Source organism: Pseudophryne corroboree, chromosome 2 (genome assembly GCF_028390025.1).
Source record: "Pseudophryne corroboree isolate aPseCor3 chromosome 2, aPseCor3.hap2, whole genome shotgun sequence".
In the NCBI taxonomy this organism is placed as follows: Eukaryota; Metazoa; Chordata; class Amphibia; order Anura; family Myobatrachidae; genus Pseudophryne; species Pseudophryne corroboree.
In genome coordinates, this window is record NC_086445.1 from 971,721,664 (window position 1) to 971,744,674 (window position 23,011).

The 23,011-nt window shown below is 42.6% G+C and overlaps 1 protein-coding gene across 5 annotated transcripts in view; it reads left to right on the top strand.

Annotated features, from left to right (window-relative positions):
• Positions 1-23,011, top strand: part of NCAM2 (neural cell adhesion molecule 2) — a 483,276-nt gene that overhangs the window by 338,883 nt on the left and 121,382 nt on the right. For all 5 annotated transcript variants that reach the window (XM_063956367.1, XM_063956366.1, XM_063956368.1 and 2 more), the window contains one exon: positions 22,591-22,712. In XM_063956367.1, coding sequence (XP_063812437.1) covers positions 22,591-22,712 — 122 coding nt within the window. The remainder of the gene's footprint in view (positions 1-22,590; positions 22,713-23,011) is intronic.

A 23,011-nucleotide genomic window follows, 5' to 3' on the forward strand; every position in this document is an offset into this window, starting at 1 on the left:
GAAAGAAGCAAGAAGACTTCGAAATCGGCGGCAGAAGACTCCAGTCTTCACTGAGGTAGCGCACAGCACTGCAGCTGTGCGCCATTGCTCCCACACTACACCCACATACTCCGGTCACTGTAAGGGCGCAGGGGGAGGGGGTGTCCTGGGCAGCAATTAGAGACCTCTTTGGCAAAAGTTTGCATAATATACAGTTGGGCACTGTATATATGTATGAGCCCCCGCCAAATATTGTACATGAAAGCGGGACAGAAGCCCGCCGTCGAGGGGGCGGGGCTTCTTCATCAGCACTCACCAGCGCCATGTTTTTTCTCCACAGCACCGCTGAGAGGAAGCTCCCCAGCCTCTCCCCTGCAGTTACACGGCAGAAGAGGGTAAAAAGAGAGGGGGGGCACATAATTAGGCGCAAAAATCAATATAAACAGTAGCTACTGGGTTAACATTAAGTTACTGTGTTATTCCTGGGTTAACAGCGCTGGGGTGTGTGCTGGCATACTCTCTCTCTGTCTCTCCAAAGGGCCTTATGGGGGTATTGTCTTCAGATGAGCATTCCCTGAGTGTGTGGTGTGTCGGTACGTGTGTGTCGACATGTCTGAGGTAAAAGGCTCCCCTAAGGAGGAGATGGAGCAAATATGTGTGTGAGAGGGTGTCTCCGTCGACAACGCCGACACCTGTTTGGATATGTGTAATTAAGTGCTAAGGTGAATTTATTGCACAAAAGATTAGAGAACAGACAGGGAATCTACACATGTCTGTCCCTATGTCGCAGAGACCTTCAGAGTCTCTCAATGCTCACTATCCAAAATAATAGACACTGATATCGACACGGAGTCTGACTCCAGTGTCGACTACGATAATGCACAGTTACAGCCAAAATGGCAGAAAAGTATTCAATATATGATTATTGTAATAAAAGATGATTTGCATATCACTGATGACTCATCTGTCCCTGACACAAGGGTACACATGTTTAAGGGGAAGAAAGCTGAGGTAAATTTCCCTCCTCTCATGATGAAAAAGGGCGGGAATCTCCAGACAAGAGACTGCAGTTTCCCACAAAGGATTCTAAGGGAGTATCCTTTCCCCACTAGGGCCAGGATACGATGGGAATCATCCCCTAGGGTGTCACGTTTGCCCAAAAGGTAACCCTGACGTAACAGCTATTCTCAGGGATCCTGCAGATAGCGTGAACATTCTGGTACACTACTCAGACCGGCGATTGTGTCGGCATGGGTTTACAGCGCTGTGGCAGCGTGGACAGGTACCTTATCAGCAGAGATTGAGACCCTAGTATGTATATATATATATGTATATATAGAGATATATATATTAAAGATGCTGTCTTAAAAGAGATATATATATATATATATATATATATAAAACATGCCCAAAGAGACATGAGTCTACTGGGTTCTAGAGTCAAAGCTATGTCGATTTCTGCTTGACGTGTCCTGTAGAATATGCAATGGACAGATGATGCCGACTTAAGAGGCATATGGAAGGCTGAGGATTGTGTGGAGAAGGGTTCTCGGACCTGGTCTCCACAGCTATAGCTGGTAATTCTGATATTTTGCCTTATATTCCTGCACAGCCTAGGAAAGCACAACATTATCAAATGCAGCCTTTCGAACAAAGAAACAAGAAAGTCCGAGGTGCGTCCTTTCTTGCCAGAGGCGGGGGCAGAGGAAAGAAGCTGCACAACACAGCTAGTTCCCAGGAACAGAAGTCCTCCCCGGCCTCTACAAAATCCACCACATGTCGCTGGGGCTCCACAGGCGGAGCTAGGCCAGGTGGGGGCACGCCTTCGTAAGTTCAGCCACAAGTGGGTTCACTCCCTGTTAGATCCCTGGGCAATAGATATTGTGTCTCAGGGATACAAGCTGGACTTTGAGGAGATGCCCCCTCACCGACGGCCCTGCCGGCTTCCCCCCACTAGAGGGAAACAGTGTTAACTGCAATTCACAAATTGTATCTTCAACAGGTGGTGGTCAAGGTTCCCCTCCTTCAACAAGGAGGGGGTTATTATTCGACCATGTTGTAGTCCCGAAACCAGACGGTTCGGTAAGACCCATATTGAATTTAAAATCCCTGAACATATACCTGAAAAGGTTCAAGTTCAAGATGGAATCGCTAAGAGCGGTCATTGCAAGCCTGAAAGGGGGAGATTTTATGGTGATTTTATGGATACATACCTTCATGTCCCCATTTATCCACCTCATCAGGCGTACCTCAGAATTGCGGTACGGGATTGTCATTACCAATTTCAGACGTTGCAGTTTGGGCTCTTCACGGCCCCGAGAATATTCACCAAGGTAATGGCGGAAATGATGGTGCTCCTGCGGAAGCAAGGTGTCACTATTATCACGTACTGTACTTGGACGATCTCCTCATAAAAGCGCGATCAAGAGAGCAGTTGCTGAACAGCGTATCACTTTCTCTGGAAGTGTAACGGCAACACGGCTGGATTCTATATATTCCAAAGTCGCAGTTGGTTCCTACAGCTCATCTACCTCTCCGAGGCATGATCCTAGACACAGACCAGAAAAGGGTTTATCTCCCGATAGAGAGAGCTTAGGAGCTCATTACACTGGTCAGGAATCTATTAAAACCAAAACAGGTGTCAGTGCATCACTGCACTCGAGTCCTGGGAAGGATGGTGGCTTCATACGAGGCCATTCCCTTCGGCTGGTTCCATGCGAGGACCTTCCAATGGGACTTACTGAAAAAGTGGTCCGGATCACATCTTTAGATGCATCGGTTAATCACCCTGTCCCCCAGGGCCAGGGTGTCTCTCCTGTGGTGGCTGCAGAGTGCTCACCTTCTCGAAGGTCGCAGATTCGGCATTCAGGACTGGGTCCTGGTGACCACGGATGCAAGCCTCCGAGGGGGGGGGGCAGTCACACAGGGAAGAAATTTCCAACAACATCCTGGAACTAAGGGCCATATACAACGCCCTACGTCAAGAGGAGTCCCTGCTTCACGACCAACCGGTTCTGATTCAGTCAGACAACATCACCGCAGTGGCTCATGTAAACCGCCAAGGCGGCACAAGGAGCAGGGTGGCGATGGTAGAAGCCACCAGAATTCTTCGCTGGGCGGAGAATCACGTAAGCGCACTGTCAGCAGTGTTCATTCCGGGAGTGGACAACTGGGAAGCAGACTTCCTCAGCAGGCACGACCTCCACCCGGGAGAGTGGGGACTTCATCAAGAAGTCTTCACGCAGATTGCAAGTCGGTGGGAATTGCCACAGGTGGACATGATGGCATCCCGCCTCAACAAAAAGCGGCATAGAAATTGCGCCAGGTCAAGAGACCCTCAGGCGATAGCTGTGGACGCACTGGTGACACCGTGGTTGTTCCAGTCATTCTAGGTATTTCCTCCTCTTCCTCTCATACCCAAGGTGCTGAGAATCATAAGAAAAAGAGGAGTTCCGGATTGGCCAAGAAGGACTTGGTATCTAGATCTGCAAGAAATACTCACAGAGGACCCAAAATGCTCACAGAGAACCCGTGGCCTCTGCCTCTAAGACAGGACTTGTGCAACAGGGGCCCTGTCTGTTCCAAGACTTACCTCGGCTGCGTTTGACGGCATGGCGGTTGAACGCCGGATCCTAGCAGAAAAAGGCATTCCGGATGAGGTCATTCCTACGCTGATAGAGGCTAGGAAGGATGTGACGGCTCAACATTATCACCATATATGGCGAAAATATGTGGCTTGGTGTGAGGCCAGGAATGCCACTATGGAGGAATTCCAGCTGGGCCGTTTCCTTCACTTCCTACAGTCGGGAGTGACTTTGGGCCTTAAATTGGGTTCCAATAAGGTTCAGATTTCGGCCTTATCCATTATCTTTCAAAAAGAACTGGCTTCTCTGCCTGAAGTTCAGACGTTTGTAAAGGGAGTGCTGCAGATTCAGCCCCCTTTTGTGCCTCCAGTGGCACCTTGGGATCTTAAAGTGGTGTTGAGTTTCCTGAAATCACACTGGTTTGAACCACTCAAAACGGTGGAAGTAAATTATCTCACGTGGAAGGTGGTCATGCTATTAGCCTTGGCTTCGGCTAGGCGTGTGTCAGAATTGGCGGCTTTGTCACATAAAAGCCCTTATCTGGTTTTCCATGCGGATAGAGCAGAATTGCGGACCCGCCCACAATTTCTGCCGAAAGTGGTTTCATCTTTTCATATAAACCGACCTATTGTGATGCCTGTGGCTACTACTGACTTGGAGGATTCCGAGTCACTGGATGTGGTCGGGGCTTTGAAGGTTTATGTAGCCAGAACGGCTAAGGTCAGGAAAACAGAATCTTTGTTTATCCTGTATGCTTCCAACAAGCTTGGGGTGCCTGCTTCAAAGCAAACTATTGCTCGCTGGATCTGTAACACGATTCAGCAGGCTCATTCTGCGGCTGGGTTGCCGCTGCCTAAATCAGTTAAGGCCCATTCCACAAGGAAGGTGGGCTCTTCTTGGGCGGCTGCCCGAGGGGTCTCGGCATTACAGCTTTGCCGAGCGGCTACTTGGTCAGGTTCAAACACCTTAGCAAGGTTCTACAAGTTTGATACCCTGGCTGATGAGGACCTTGTGTTTGCTCATTCGGTGCTGCAGAGTCATCCGCACTCTCCCGCCCGTTTGGGAGCTTTGGTATAATCCTTATGGTCCTTACGGAGTCCCCAGCATCCACTAGGACGTTAGAGAAAATAAGATTTTACTTACCGGTAAATCTATTTCTCGTAGTCCGTAGTGGATGCTGGGCGCCCGTCCCAAGTGCGGACTTCTTCTACAATGCTTGTATATAGTTATTGCTTAAATATGGGTTATGTTATAGTTGCATCAGAGTTTATCTAATGCTCTGTGATTGTTCATACTGTTAACTGGGTAAAGTTGTCACAAGTTATACGGTGTGATTGGTGTGGCTGGTATGAGTCTTACCCTGGATTCCCAAAATCCTTTCCTTGTACTGTCAGCTCTTCCGGGGACAGTTTCTCTAACTGAGGTCTGGAGGAGGGACATAGAGGGAGGAACCAAAGCACACCAGAATCTAAATTCTTTCTTAACATGCCCATGTCTCCTGCGGAGCCCGTCTATTCCCCATGGTCCTTACGGAGTCCCCAGAATCCACTACGGACTACGAGAAATAGATTTACCGGTAAGTAAAATCTTATTTTTAGTTCCACACAGTATTTGATCTGTGAATGCCAAATTGATTTCTCACAAATATTTAAAATGCCCGCTCTAATTATATTGTAAATACCTGCAGCTCTTTTTACCATATCCCATGAATGTGCGCTACACATCGCAAAACACTGCATCCCATAAGAGAAAATAATACACCCACACATTATCTGAGTTCCAAAGCTCATTGATGTATATATTTGTTATTAAAAGGATATGGATTCAATATATATTACAAAGTACAGTATACCTATAGTTACATGATTACAACTCACACAGTAAGCAGTTAATACATATAGTTACATGCCATAGTTTCAGTTACAGGCCAGCGATACAATACCATTCCCTCAATGCTTATGTCTCTCTCTTTCTCTAAAATCATGCCGGGACTCCATCTTACGCTGAGACCAAAACAGGAACTGAGATGGCAATAACTCGATCATCGTCTCAGACTTTACAGCAACTCTGAGACCAAAAACAGGAAATACCTTCCTGTTTGATCAGCAATGTGTTATCTAGTTTGGGGGAGGGGACTCTCTCTCATTCATGATGAGTCACTAGTTTCTTTGTATATGCTGAACAGGTTCAGCCTTGGGGACGTCCAAAGGGCTGGCCTGAGTTTCCTGTCCTCTACCTGTTTGGAATATCTATTGTTCTAATAAAAGTGATTTTAGCTTTTATACATGTAATCATAACTATTCGCTGCAATGTTCACAACAAGCATCAAATGAATCTACACATCAATCTGTTTGCTTCAATAGTAAACATGACCGGTCTATCTGGTTTCGTTCAAATAATACACATACATGACATTACTTCAATATATATAATTTTAATTCATCATGATGTCTGGCGCTTGATACCACCACAATTATGTACTGCATGAAATAAGTGTAGAATCCATCTCTGTGGCATGTCCGTGTAAATGCGTGTGTTACCATATATGGCTGTGCTCGCTGCGCGTATTTGCAAGTATTGCGACTTATGATGTGTGTAGTTTGTATGTTCTCTTTATGTAATATTTTGACTTCGACAGTCCACCCTTTGGCAGTAAACAATAACTGCCATCAATTATTAACATAAGAAAAAAATATTTCATACAATAATCGGTGACCTAGACACAAGTATGTATGCATTTCGCAAATCAGACACTTTACTATATTTGGGGAAGACATGGAGGAGGACGAGACATCCTCTATATGCTCTTGGCGGTCACGGGACCACTGGTTGGGTGTGGGACAACATTCAACCTATAGAGTATGCTGGGACAGTGCTTTGGCCTATAATGTCTGATCTGCGACGAACATTTCACACATACATGTACCTACATCTTTGTACACTGATGTTTGGAGTCGATTGAGGTTCTGCTGGGTAGATGAAGAAGACACAAACAAATCGTGACAGTGACATATAAAATTTTCATGATCTACATATTCCTATCATTTTCTGAACATTGTTTCCATTTCCGGAACGTATGCTAAATCTGTTTAATCATTGAACAAGGGTTATAAGTAGTGTTCTTCCTAAATAACATAAACCTTCGGAGTTCGGGGAGAGCCACTCATAAACCTTTCTTCGACATATATTAATGAGCTCTTTATCTGCAATGTGTGAATAGCCATTTTCTGATTTTTCCTGATTACCTCTGAACTCCATAACTACTAGACCTTTGATTTTTTTTCTGATTTTAACAAACTGATTGGCTAATCCTGGGATCCTATAAGGAGATCACTCCTTCCTACAGAACCAGTTCCAGTCCCACACTCGACTCTTCATAAAAAAAACCTCGCAAAAATAGAATATCCTGAAAGAAAATGTTTGTCAGCGGGAAAGAGAGAAAAGAGAAATAGAACAAAACAACTCTTGTTCATAACAAATCAATTACAATGACTGGTCTTTCTGCAGTCATTTAGTACGCTTAGGTAGTGTTCAACAGTGCCGCCTCTCAGTCTTCACGGAACAGAGTCTCTGGTGATACTTTTGCGATCTCTTTGCCTTGCTCTTTGAATACACAGTTCACTTGGAACACACAGTTCACTTTGCTCTCCACCTTGTTCTTTGAACACACAGTTCACTTCGAACACACAGTTCACAAACTCGATGAATGTGAGCAATAAACTACTTTTTCACGAGTTCTCTCCGGGTCAGCGACCTTCTTGCAGTGGACGAGTGGACCCAAATCTCTCTTTCGGTGACCTTTAGTGCTGTCAACAAAACTTGGTATGGTCCTTCCCACCTGTCTATTAGGCAACCTGAGCGTAAGGACAATCACACAGTCTCTTGGTTCATAATCAAGACAGTTAGCATTTGGCATACCAGCAATCAACAGCTTCAAGTTCTTTTGTCAAGTTCTCAAATGCTGGCTCATCTCAACAAGGTACCCCATTGGTGTATTTCTGATCATTGTGTGGATCAATCATGACATGAGGTTCTTTTTCAATAAATACCAAAAAGACACAGATACCAAAACCAAAACAAATTTCGAAGAGGGTGATTCGTTGAGTGAAGATCTGGGAGTGGTTCCGAAGCTACATAATACTAGTGGCAGTATCTATGATCACAATAGTACAATTTCAAGCTTTGCTCCTACTTCTAGGGGTACCATTATCTACACACAAATTTATGCGCAATTTTTCTTTGTGGTAAACACAGCAGCATCCGTGGCGGCAGGAAATTCCTCTACCCAGTTTGAGAAAACATCAGTGCACACCAATACATAACAATAATTTCTAAAGGGTGTTAACTGTAGGAAATCGATTTGTATTTCCTGAAAAGATTTGTCTGCAGGAGGGATATGGGATGGCTCTGTTGGTATTGCTTTACCAATATTCTTCCTCAAGCAAGCAAGACAGGTCATTGCTCTCTTTACCTGCATGAGAATAGAATACTGGCGCACACCAGTAGGCTCTCATCAGCCTGCACCTACCCTCTTTGCCTAGATGAGTCAGACCGTGTGCCACCTCAGCTAGACTTGGAAGGTATGCTCTGGGGGCTACTGGCTTACCGTGTCCTCCTGCCCACAGTCCTGAGGACTCCTGGCCATACCCCTTTGTCCTCCAGACAGCCTCTTCCTGCAGGGAACACAATTTTTTTGTATCTTAATTTAAATATTGTGTGTTTGCAATGTAGAGTACCATGAGCATAACTCAAAAAAAAAACCAAACATCTCTATAGAAGAGAAAGAAGAAGAAAATGAAAAAGAAAATGTCAGGTTTGCTATTCACCTACAGGCATATCATTGTCTATACAAAATTTCCCTTCACCAGTATTCCCATTATCCACCCTTTGTGCATGACAAGGCACACTGCAGTAATACTTGTGTCATCGTGCTGTTGAGATATACTGGGTTCGGGCAGAACTCTGAAGGACCTAGGCATGTGGAGTTTGAACTGTACTTGGGTCCATGTATTGTACCACCCTGTGTGAACGCAAAAGATGAAGAGGAAAACTGTAGAGAAACAGAATAGAGGTTGGTGACAGATGAGTTTGTAGAGGTGAAGAAGATTTTATTAAAATTTGACAACTGGATTGGGACTATCCCAGCCATCAATCCAGTGTCCTGTCCATCCTAAATTCATAGGGAACCCGGTATCTGTGAGTTAATTTTCTCTACCTGTGATGGACATGCATCAAGAACAGTGAAATGTAACATTAGTCTTCAAATTTTGTCAAAGGGTAATGTTGCATTTATTTTGTTCTTCCCATTAGCCGAATCTCTGTTTTCTATATGGCTTATGATTTCTTACTATATGTCCCTTGGTCCCGTCTATGTGTTTAATAATGTGGCTTGTGTTTTCTGTCTAGGGGATTTATATTGACTATGTGTCCTACTACTCCTACAATCTCTGGCAAAATGCCCTTCCTTCCTACAAGTGTAACATATTATTAACCATTAGGGATCTGGGGTTTGGACTGATGGGTCTTTCCTGTATGTGCCAGTATACTTACCATCCTCAACTTCTCCACCTGTTGTTCTCTGTGCCTAGCACTATTCTTGTGATGTTCAATAGCACACTATCTAAAATTAGCTACTGAGACCCCATTCCAATTTTGCAAAGAAGTCTGCACCCTGACACTCAATGCCTTATTGAGCCAGTCCATTTGCACAGAGACAGCCACCTCCCATTTGCCGAATTAGTGTTTACCAGTGATCTTATCCAGATGGAGAGTTTTCTATTTCTGCAAGAGACAAAAACAAAAAAAAGTTTAACAAGCTTCTAGGTCATGCAAAGTATTTCATTCAATCCTTCTCATCCCGTATTAAGGGTCTGTACATGGTCCAACAAACATTTCCAGACTCATCTTTACTAGGGGCATTACTAGGAATGAATACTTCTTATATGGTAACTGAAAAAAATACCCAGGGGTTACGTTGTCTCTGTCCGCTTTCCTACTGCAAATACTAATGTGCGGACAGGTTTTTTCTCCATTTCTGATGTTACTTTCTTGATTTTTTTTTTTTTACTATATATGCACACAAATGATACCATACTTACCTTTTCCACTGGTCTCAGCCACTTCCCCCACAGGCTACTGCTCTTCTTTTACTGGTTGGATACTCCTCTGGGTGCATGAGAAATGGCTGAAAACAATCAGGTCACCTTCTCCTCCTAAATAAAACTTCAACATTCATTAGTACATATATAGGTTACAGTCATATTTTTCATATTTTTATTATTTTCTATAGTTTGTATGCTGGCCGTAACTGCTTCCACATCTACATAAGGCGGTGTACTTGCATTCTCTTTTTTTTTCCTACTTATTTATTGTTGCTACAAGTTCAAACAGTTCTTATATTCCCATTCTTGTGTTATATGACTTTGGTTAAACATACCACCTGCAATACCTTAGGATCAAACTCACCAACCCCTCTTGCTGTCACAGGTTTAAACACTTTGTATGTCTGACCCTTTGTTTTCGGGATTTTATCAGACATTTTCTTATCCTTAAGTTCTGCTATACCTCTGGTTCAAAGCTGACCACCCTAGGGAATGGCACCCTATCTTTGTCAGTCATACGTACCCATTCAGACAAAAAGTCTTCCGTGTGTGATCCATATTTACCACACATTACAAACCTCGCTGAGCCCATGGACCGCGGCTCTTCAACCTGAACCCTGGTTACAAAACGTCCACCGCTTGTGCAATTAGATCCCATCGCGGACTTTTTCCTTTTATGCAATCCCCAATGCACATTACGAATAGACAGTGAAAGTTCTTAGAGCGCTTTCACCCACTCACGCCCACGTTGGCCAGTACTACCATACACTGTCGATAGCGAAGGCAATGTACCCAACCTAGGGCCCTATCTGACCTATCTTTACTGTAAGTTTTTAGGAATAACTTACCCTTTCCAGTAAAGTATCGGTCGTTGGAGATTTTCCTGAGAGAGACCAGCGAAAACTCCCTATGCACTTTATTATACACTAATCACGCTTGCGTATGCTCTATATAGCGCTAAAGATACCGCAATTTTACGCAAAAGCTCGTAAAAGGATATCACGTTGCGCTATGTATCGCACCCACAAACATGCAGTCCAATCGCACAGCGTATAGGTACTTGTTACTTATCTGCCGTACGACCACGGGTCGTTGTACAAACTGCGACCCTCAGTCCGGAGCGTAATACAAAAAAACTTTTTACTTCAATACTTCGCAATACTATGCACTATCATGCTCCTCTGCAAATCACCTCACGATTTGCGTATTAAACCTTATACTAACGTGACTCAGCCTTCTCACTCCACCAAGCCTCCACTCACTTGGTGTACCAAATGATGGGATCCCGAATTCCGGGGTTTGAATTTCACTCACTCCTACGTTCGCTCACTCAGGTATGCTTTGTTTTTCTGTACAGAAAATTTTGATTCATTCAGATAAGCAGCTTTACCCCCAGAGGCAATACAGTTTAAACAAAAAGTTTTATACTAATCTTTGGAAACCGAGCAGTTTTGTGCTATTGTAGCGTGGCTACTGTCCCACCTTTAAACTAAACGAACTATTGTGTAGTTTTATTATGTGCACACAATCCTACACAAGCTTGCGTAATTACGCAACCGTGCGTACTTCTATGCCACGTGTGCGGCCTTGCGCCACGTGCACGTTTTTGTACGCTGTCATACGCAATAAAACAACTCACACAATTTCTATAAATGTGAGCAATACTAACTATAATCGCTCACTAAACACAACACAGTTTCTTTCTGTATAAACCTTTACAACCAGGCCAGACTGCGTTTGTGCTTTACACTTACTTCCTTAAACATTTATTTTAGTTTTAACTATATAGCAACAAAATGTAACCGGTTTAACACAGATCTATAATGACTCTAGCAATAATCAATAATTTAAATGATATGATTCAGATTGGATAGCTATCGTGCAGAACATACACTGATATAAACACACATAATTATAATAATGTTATATATGTGTACCATTCACTGGTCTCCTATGAGACTCATTTACCCATTCAGTGCTATTAATTTGCATATCAAAGCGATGTGCTTTTGCCTGTCTGTAAAAGTAGTTTTTTTTTACTGCTAAGAAAAAGCAGTTACACTGGTTAATTTGCATTTCAATGGCTATCTTATAGCAAGCAGATTCTACAAGTCTTGGAAGGAAAAAAATTTTTTGTTTATATCTGTGTGTAATTCTTACATCAAGTATTCATCTATTAACTCTCACTAGGCCCAGCTGAAACTATTTGTAATTGACTATGGCATGGGTTAAATAAATGCATTGGTAACTCATAAATGTTTGATGTGACCAAGGAAAGATGATTATTCTGAGCAGTGAAAATCAGCCATTTAGAAAATGACCTTCCCAAAATGGCCGCTGCTCCTCCCCCTTCCACATCCATGAGGGTTACACAAAATGGTGGACACGCCATGTGGTTAGTCCAAAATGGAGGACAGACCATGCGGCTTCCTTTGTCACAAAGAAATCACACGACCACACAAGCACCAGAAGTTATTTTTGGCCTGAGTTAAAAATAAAACTGTATCAAGGCTATGCAACAACTTTTAAATATACTTTTAACCCTACTTAACAGAGAAACAATCCAATCTGAATCAAACACAATATGACTTATTTGAACTTTGTTTTGCAACAATAAAAATACATTTTAGCATCTTAAATATCATGAGAAACGCATTGTCCCTTGAAATTTCATATCATTGGCTTACTGATAACACAACAATACACGTGAATGTTATTTTCATCAGCTTTGCGATGCGTCCATCGGAGCCGGTCAATTACAGCCGCGTTTGTAATGTACAGTGCATCATTAAGACCCTGATATCCCGGACGAGCCCCCATCTGTGAATGCCAAATTGATTTCTCACAAATATTTAAAATGCCCGCTCTAATATATATTGTAAATACCTGCAGCTCTTATTACCAAATCCCATGAATGTGCGCTATACATCGCAAAACACTATTTCCCATAAGAGAAAACAATACACCCACACATTATCTGAGTTCCAAAGCTCATTGATGTATATATTTGTTATTAAAAGGATATGACTTCAATTTATATTACAAAGTACAGTATACCTATAGTTACATGATTACAACTCACACAGTAAGCAGTTAATACATATAGTTACATGCCATTACATACAGTTTCAGTTACAGGCCAGCGATACAATACCATTCCCTCAATGCTTCTGTCTCTCTCTTTCTCTAAAATCATGCCGGGACTCCATTTTACATTGAGACCAAAACAGGAACTGAGCTGGCAATAACTCCATCAACGTCTCAGACCTTACAGCAACTCTGAGACCAAAAACAGGAACTACCTTCCTGTGTGATCAGCAATGTGTTATCTAGTTTGGGGGAGGGGACTGAGTCTTCACATCAATCTGGTTGCTTCAATAGTAAACATGACCGGTCTACAGGTTTCGTTCAAATAATACACATACATGACATTACTTCAATATATATAATTTTAAATCATCATGATGTCTGGCGCTTGATACCACCACAATTATGTACTGCATGAAATAAGTGTTGAATCCATCTCTGTGGCATGTCCATGTAAATCCGTGTGTTACCATATATGGCTGTGCTCGCTGCACGTATTTGCAAGTATAGCAACTTATATGTGTGTAGTTTGTATGTTCTCTTTATGTAATATTTTTTACTTTGACAGATCAGTTGCAGAAATGTGAATGTGGTCATGTTTCTCTTGGTGATAGTTTGCTATCCACAATCTCACACAGTTGCGTCAAAATACCGACAGCCGGCATCCCGATTGTCCTGGCAGCGGGACGCGCTGGCGTCCTTCTGGGCATGCGCGGGAGTGGGTGTCATATTTAGGCTGCAGAAGGGGGGTTAGGCTGCATCGCTGGAAAGGTTACGGTTAGGCACCGGGGAGGGAGGGTTAAGGTTAGGCACTTAGCAGGGGAGGTTAGGGTTAGGCACGGGGAGGGAGGGTTAAGGTTAGGCACTTAGCAGGGAAGGTTAGGGTTAGGCACCTAGCGGGGAGGGTTAGGTTTAGGTAGCGGGGAAGGGAGGGTTAAGTACAAGCTGGGAGGGTTAGGGTTAGGCACACACAAGGGAGGGTTAGGGTAGGGAAAAGGTGAGAGTTAGGGGCTTCCTGTGGGGGCTGTCAGGATTTTGATGGACGGGATGCTGCTGTCGGTATACTGAACGTTGGCATCCCGTCTGTTGGCAAATCATACTGATCCTCAAATGAAGTCAGTTTTAAGCATGCTCTTGACCTGGTCCTGGTTTTCAAAAATATGGAGAAAAAATGTGGCGTAAGTTCGTCCGGAGGTAAATTAGAGTTTGGTGCCCCCCACCTCTGAAAAAAAGAGAGAACTATATATTATTTGGGGCGAGGACAGAGTTGACAGGACCAAGAGGGGCAGTGCCAGTACAGGGGTGACAGCGCCAGTACTGAGGTGAAAGTGACAGTACAGTGATGCCAGGACATACTGAGAAAGAGGGGACAGGAACAAGACAGGTGTGACAGGGCCAGGAATGAACAAAGGGGACAGGAGAGTTTGGTGACAGGACCAGCACAGAGGGGACAGGGAGAGGACAGGACCATTACAGAACAGAGGGGACAGGAGAGAGAGAGGTGTCAGGTACAGGACAGAGGTGACAAGGCCAATACAGAGATAACAGATACAGTACAGTGGGGAAGAACAGAAATAACAGAGCCAAGATAGCGGTGACAGGGACAAGATGGAGGTGACATGGACAGGATCAGGACACAGGTAACAGGGACAGGATAGAGGGGACAGGATAGGGGTGACAGTGGCAGAAGAGAGGGGACAGGAGATAGGGGTGACAGGGTTAGGACAGGGGTGACAGGAATTGGACAATGGTGATGGACAGATCCAGGACAGAGGTGACAGGACCCGGACAGTAACAAAAAGAACAGGAGAAAGGGATGACAGGACGAGGATAGAGGTGACAGGGATAACAGGGACAGAATAGAAGAGACAGGAAAAAAGGATGAAAGGGCCAAGACAGAAGTGACAGGCCCCGAGCAGAGGGGACAGGGACAGAATAGAAGGGACAGGAGAGAGGTGAGACAGGGCCACCACTGTGGGGACATGGACAAGACAGAGGTGACAGGGGCAGGACAATAGGGACATGGTCAGAACAGAAGGGACAGGAGAGAGAGGTGACAGGGACAGGAGAGAGGGGAGACAGATACAGGGCAGTGGTAAAAGGGACAGTACGGTGACAGAAAAGATGCGAACAGGGCAGGACAGATGTGACGGACAGAACAGTGGTTACAGGGACAGGACAGATGTGACGTACAGAACAGTGGTTACAGGGACAGGACAGATGTGACGGACAGAACAGTGGTTACAGGGCCAGGACAGTGGTGAAAGGGACAGAACAGAGGTGACAGGGACAGGAGGGAGATGACAGGGATGTCACAGTAATATCTAGCCCCCGGGAGGGGTGTCTTTGTGACTCCCCCCTCCTTATTCATGCCCAGCAATCACCATGGTAACCATCTAATAAGCTGGAGTCACATACAACAATGATAGAGTACTAGATCTGTCTCTGTTATTATTGTTGTATGTGATTCCAGCATACAGTACTAGCCGGGCACGAATGTGTGTGGTGAAGGTGTTGGGAGGAGGTGTGACCTCGGAAGACTGCCAGCTGCCAGCACTGACTGTAGGCTACACACACTGCCTGCCTCTGTTGATACTGCTCTCTCCACTCTACAGGGGCACGAAGCAGCTGGGGAACAACAAAGCAAGTGCCCCCTTCAGGGTTGGAACCAAGCAGCAGCTGACTCTGCCGTCTCCGACAGGTCTACCCCTGTATTTTTGAAACCAGCACCATGCTCCACTGGCCACAGAGGTAATGCTCTAGGCGAGGGACACATTTATATTGGTCCCTGCAGCCATAGCATTATCCCCTTCCCCCCCCCAACTACAATATGCTTTACAATTGGGGACAACAGTGATAAAACAAAACTGGGTAATAACAAACAGTCATAAAGGTAAGAGGACCCTGCTCGCAAGCCTATACTCTATAGGGAAACAGGCATTGATACACAAGGATAGTTGCTACAGTATATATTGCATAGTTGTCCTCCTGATGTAACTAAGTATGTATGTTAGTGTGAGTGTGCATGTACAGTATGCTTTATTGAACTTGTACTTTCTACGGTGTGTGTGTGTCTTTATTTTAATATTTCTTTTACAGGTGGGACTATAGGTACCACCAGGCCCTTTAATGCCCCACATGCTCATGCTTGTGGTTCTCCAAATACCAGCATACGGGGAGGCTTGCTGGGACCTGTAGTTCCACCTGTAAAAGACATTATTATATCTAAATTTAACACTTTAATGCTATGAACTCAGCACTCACTGTCCAGGGGTACAATGCAGAGCTTCGGACTTTAGCCCTGGTCTTGGGTGCACTAGATCCCTTTATTGGGGGGGGCACTCCCTCAGGAACCTCCCCCCCCCGGCCTGTGCTGACTAATTGTGGGGCTATGGCTGCAGGGGCCAATATCAATGTGTCCCCGATTGTGACATTACCTCCCTAACTAGTGGAGCATGGTGCTGGTTTAAATAATATGGGGGACCCCTACGTCTTTTCCCTCCATATTATTGGAACAAGGACCGGGCCAAGAGCATGGTGGTGGGACCTCAGCCATTAAAATACAGGGGGACCTCAGTAATTGTTTCCCCTGTATTTTTTTCAACCAGGACCAGCTCAGGTACTGGTTATGCTTTTGGAGGGGACCCCACTTCATGTTGTTTTTTTTGTTTTTATTTTTTACTTTTCAACTGTTTCTTAACTTTTGCAGACAGAAGCATTCATGGATCTCACTGATCTGTGGATGTTTCTGTCCAAACTCGCACAATGTAATAAATCTCACATTACAATGTGTGTATTTTAATACGAGAAAACTCATACACACTCGCACAGTGTAATAGCCTCAGACTGAATAACTCACAGGCTATTACTTTGGCTGAGTTTTGGGACAAACTCGCACTTTTTAATAAGTGAAAAAGTGTGAGTTTGTCCCGCACAAAAAACGTGAACCCTATTACATTTGACCCAGGGAGTCAGCTAAAGGATCATACACTCCCAGCATCATCTGAAGAGAGAGGGGGAGAGAGAGGGGGAGGATGTCACAGTACAATAAAAGCTCAAAGGGACATTTCAAAGCCTCTTTGCTCACTTCATCATATGACACATGAATGTGGTTGCCATGATAGTCACATAACACTATGGAAAAACTATAGAATTACTGTAAAGTCTGTAAAGCGAACGAGGGCTGTGACTAGTCGCAGCCACGTATGTTCACACTTTGACATGATGCATTTGCCCGTGTGTCTGCATCGGGCCATAGATAAGCATGGCTACAGCCGTATTGCTACTATAACTATTAGTTTAGAAACACAAGCTTCAAGTCACATGAAATATTGCAAAAGTAATTGTGGTTTCAAATTACTACAAAATGATCTAAGAATTATAGAATTTTAATAAAAAGACTGAATCTCCTGATTTCCACATTCACCTAATATGTGCAAGACACCAGGACAGGCGAGCTGGATTCAATTCCTAGTTTTGCATTGTACAGTTTTGAACACTGTTTGAACACATCAATGGGCCAGGAATCAACTGAAACCTTCCTGGCCCCCTCTCTATACCTGACAGCCATTATTGCCTTCTGTAGAACCATTTGTGCCATTCAAAATGAAGTCAGTTATAAAATCCACCAAATAATTGTACTGATATGTTTGCTTATTCATTTTACGCCACTGAAGTTTGCACACAAACTGATATGGAGGTATACAAAAAGCTACATATAAACATCTAATTTTAGCTGTTACTCTCCTTATGTTTTACTGTTTAATATAGTTTAGATTATATCTATTATTAATTTTTTTATATAGTGCCTACTTAGAACTCCATTGTGGTGAGAAGAGGCGCTTTAAGAAAGGAGGGGGCCTGTGTGCAGGCTCTGATTGGGCCCCCTACCCTCTGGTGGTACAATAGACTCTGGCATTGTGCCAGAGTCTACTGCGCATGCGTAGGTCTCCAGAAATATGGCAGCCATGCCGCGTTCCCAGGGAACATCTCTCTTGCGCATGCACAAATCACCAAAAAATGTCTACTGTGGCTATTTTCCCAGTGATTATAGCAGCTCTGTAGTCAGCGCCAGGCGGACAGAGTGTTAAGTGTAATTAAATTGGTGCAAGGTGTGCGATGTGTGTGCCCCCTGGAACCAGGATCCGTGTGCACTGCACACCTTACACTCATTATAAATATGCCAGTGGTGGTGATGCAACAACTGCGCTATACATAACTAACTATTCATATAGTCATTATGTTGACAGTGTTGACACTTATAATGTGTATTACTCAGTGTTGACATTTATAATCTCTACATGTGAAATATCAACATTGTCTTAACATTAACATTAAAGTTGGGCTGCAGAATGGGAGGGTTAGGGTTAGGCACTAGGAGGTTAGGATTAGGCTACGGGGTGGTGGTTAGGCGTTAAGAGGAGGATTAGGATTTGTTTATGGGGGATTATGTTTAGGCGGGATCCGGTTTCTAGGTCGACAGTAACTAGGTCGACAGTAACTAGGTCGACAGGGTTTCTAGGTCAACAGGGTCTCTAGGTCAACATGTTCTAGGTCGACAGGTTAAAAGGTCGACATGAGTTTTTCATGATTTTTTTCTTTTTTGAACCTTTTCATACTTAGCGATCCACGCGGACTATGATCGGAATGGTAATCTGAGCGAAGCGAGCCATGCGAGGGGACACGGTGCACTAATTGGGGTTCCCGGTCACTCTACGAAGAAAACAACACAAAAAAACCCTTAAAAAACTCATGTCGACCTTTTGACCTGTTGGCCTAGACCATGTCGACCTAAAGACCATGTCGACCTAGAGACCCTGTCGACCTAGTTACTGTCGACCAATAGTGGTCAACCTAGACACTGTCGACCTAGTTACTATCTACCTTCCATACCACACCCGTTTAGGCATAGGGGGAGGATTAGGGTAAAGGGTAGGGATTAGGGTTATGAATAGGGGGAGAATACTTACTGTAACAGTTCCTGTCAGATGCCTGTGCTGGAAGTCACACTCACATAACCACTGGTACTAGGAAGACACCACTGGAGCCACTGCAGCCACCATGAGCAGGCAAATCACTGCTGATCACCATGGACTATACAGTAGGTCAACATTCTAACATTTTGACATTTCAGCAGTGTCTACATGATGAATGTCGATGTAAAGTGGTCTGTGTGCAAATCACTGATGGACTCTGGAGAGCTGCTTAAGTGTGACTTTTCTAGCTGCAATCATGCTGAACAATGGCTGCAGATGCAATTCCTAAATAACAAGTGGATGGCAGTGATGTAATATCTGTGATATACATTAACTACTCTTTCTGTTAGTCCATTGGACTATGGATAGGGAGGACTGCTATTGAAATGTGAGATGCCACATTCACTGGTGAAAGGCTAAAACTCACCACTCATGGAATGGCATTGTCAGTAAGTAGTTTGCATTGAATGCCATGTGCAGAAAAGTGACTATTCATTCAGTTAATGACTATGGCACTTGTCAGTTTGGAAAGATAATTTTGAATTATACTGAATAATGAATCCACTAAAACAAGGTACTCTTTCCCTCTTCATGCAAAGAGATTTGCAGCAACAATGGCCCAAGGTAAGCACTGCAGAAGGCACCTGTTCAATGTCAGCAGCCATAGAGGGGCAAATCGGGGTATCATTAGCCTGCCATAAGGTGGCCTCATGCCTGGGTGCCCATGGTGGGCCTGCTGAGCATAGAAGCTTAGAAGTCTTGAAGGGAATACAGTATAACAAAATGCTGACCACACAGTAAAATGCCATCTGAGAGGGTCAATTCATTGTTGAAGGCTTAGAAAGACTTTTGGTCTCCAGGCAGTTCCTTTAAGGAATTATAACCTCTGACTTATATGTCAGTATGACAGGAAAGGCTCTGCCTCACCTCACTGCACATCACTGCTGCCTACAGATGTAATGAATAAGTAATGCATATGCGCAAATGCCCCATCAACGGAGATGTACATCTGATATACTTACATCTCTGAATCAGGCTCAATATCATTATAAGTCCCACACACAATCCCTTTACTGATGAGCTCACTTGTGTTGAAGAAGATTGTGCTCCTGCGCTGTCTACTATCTCCTTACAGTGACTCTGTTTGGGTACCTTAACCAAAATTTGCCACCAGTGTACTACTGCTCATGTACAACCCCAAACAAACCATTTGTGTCAAGTTTTGCAGTATTGCACGGACCTGCAACACCTAGCTCCTCAGAGGTGAGATTACTTGATACCGCTGATATCATCACTACTGTATGGCTCCAACGCTGCTGTGTACTTACCACTATTACCTTTGTACCTTAATAAACCTGCAAGCCTGTTTAGGGGTAACTGTGTGGCCTAAACTCAATTCCACTATTGTCTATTGTAAACCTAGGTTGTATACCAATAGGACATGTCAACAACTTGCTAATGCATCATAATCACATTTATTTGCTAGTAATTTCAATCTGATACTGTAGCATGTGGTTGGATACTCTCAGATTGATTCTGCACAGCAGTGTTAAAAGCATATCTGTCCATTATAGTATTTTTCACTGTTAAGCATATATCTTCAAACATTTTCATTAGTGTGTCTGGATCCTCTTGATCCTCACCCTCCAAATTGACAAATATGTCTGTTTTGTAAACAGCCTCAGCCCCCCCAGCTACTGAAGGTTGAGCAAGGTATATGCCTGTACTTTTTTTGATTTGTCTAAGAGGCTGGCACAGCAGTATATGTGTCATTGCTTCTTAAACTTGTGCTATGCATCCATGATGGTGTCACTGAAAATGTGCAGATCTATGCATTGGAGATCTGGTGCCGTCACTTCCAACACTATAAAGTAGTCTGTGTGCAGATCAACACAGGACTCTGAAGAACTGCAGAAACACTTCCTCAATGACAAGTGGATGGTGATGCAACTTTTGACATCCACCTTAAAGCAACACAGCATACATCTACAGTCAACAAAGTCAATGTCGACATCATGACCAAGATAACATTATCTATCTATCTATCTATCTATCTATCTATCTATCTACCTATCTATCAATATATCAATCTATCTATGTCTATTTATCTATCTATGTATCTAATCATAGAATTGTATACCAACAATATATATCTAACCAGTATTGTATATACAGAATATGATGTGTTTTCCTATATCGGCTCCTACTTTTACCTTGCTTTGAGTTTCATGAAAAGTCCAAATGAAACCTTACTCCATTCTCCTGGAATGATAGATTTGTGATAACTACAATTTAGTTGGTGAAAAGTACGAATGTTATCAGTTTTTCTTATTTTATTGCAGAGTAATGTACTGTAACAGCTAAATGTCAAAAGATAACCTTATGTGTTTAGCACAAGTCTGTTGATGATTTACAATCTCTCTTGAATGTGGGTTGTTATAGGTGTCAGAAACTCCCCTCTCTTGAAGCCTGAAATATTACCTATTACGGTAAAGGTTAAAGAAAATGTACAGTAGCTGCAGTACCAACTAGACTAATTTTTATGTATCTGCTACTTACTGATATATATGTTACAAACTATTTCGAGAGAAGCTGAATATAGTCTAGAAATCTAATATGGCGAGCCATTCTCCAGACATAGTTCACAACAATAGAACCTTATCCTCCAAAACTATCACCAGAAATATGGTGCATGCACATTATAATGGTAGCTACTGTAGATAGATAGATAGATAGATAGATAGATAGATAGATAGATAGAATAAATTTGAGATCTATATTAGAAAGATTGATATGTATTAGAAAAAATGATAGATATTAGATAGATAGATAGATAGATAGATATATTTTAAATAGAATAAGAGATAGATAGATATTAGATAGATATATAGATAGATATATAGATAGATAGATAGATAGATAGATGACATTTTTGATAGTTGTTAGAAATAAATATATATATATATATATATATATATATATAAACAACCGATGGACCTGGCAAAGCCTCTTACAAACTCGCACTTGCGGGTGCCATCACAGAAAGATTCAGATACAAAACAGCAGGTGCAGCATGCCAATAAAGATAACTTTCACGGCCATGGATACAACATTTCAATGCCTTTATTTGTGTGATGAAATGCCACACAAATAAAGGCATTGAAACATTGTATCCATGGCCGTGAAAGTTATCTTTAATAGAGTGCCGCACCTGCTGTTTTTTATAGATAGATAGATAGATAGATAGATAGATAGATAGATAGATAGATAGATGAAATTTGTGATAGTCATTAAAAAGATTGACATATATTAGATAGATTGATAGATAGATAGATAGATAGATAGATAGATAGAATTTCTTATGGTTGAATTGTGGACCTTCCTGTGGTACCAAGGAATTACTTTATGATAGGTTAATGCCTATTGCAAAAGTGTAGGAATTTATATGTTTTATATGGAACTGACCTAGAGTGGAACTGTACAAGGTCAGCAACACTATCATGAGTACAGTTCCCCTTGTTGACTGTATATATGTTTATATGAATATTACTGTATGTACTTACACTTACTTGGACCTGTAAAATGCTCCATATATTCTTTCGAATAAGAACCACTCGGATCAGTTCTTTCATACATCATCTAAAATCAAACTGCTCAAAAGAAATATATTATTGGTTGATACAGTATATAACACGGACATATTTTACCTAGTTTTTCTATAGACGTGTAGACTACTACTAATAACATTTTTCTGTTATTCCAGGTACATGTAAATATTGTTTGCATAATCAGCTATTCATGTATATGATTAGTAAATCAAGATGCATTTATTGATTGGTAAACCTTTTTTATATTTATTTTCAGGTGAACCTAGTCCTCCGTCTATCCATGGACAGCCAGGTTTAGGCAAGAGCTTTAAGCTGAGCATTACAAAACAAGATGATGGAGGAGCGCCAATTTTGAATTACGTTGTGAAATACAAAAGTGTGAGTGTATTACATATTTTAACGTTAAAATATGGCAAATCTCCTTATTTTTGCATTAACGTGTGACTCTTAATCAACCCCCAAACATCCCTTGTAATTTAAATTATGATAAAGTTGGGTTTTAGAAAAAAAAATCTAGCTTGATGACATTGTATTGTAATTACAGTATATTCAGTGTGTATACATTGTATTCATATTTATACATTTACTAAATGGCGTAAACAATAATAACTCCTCATTGACTAGCACAGCCCAGAGACAAATAATGAACAACTTAAAACTGTTTTCAAACATTAGCC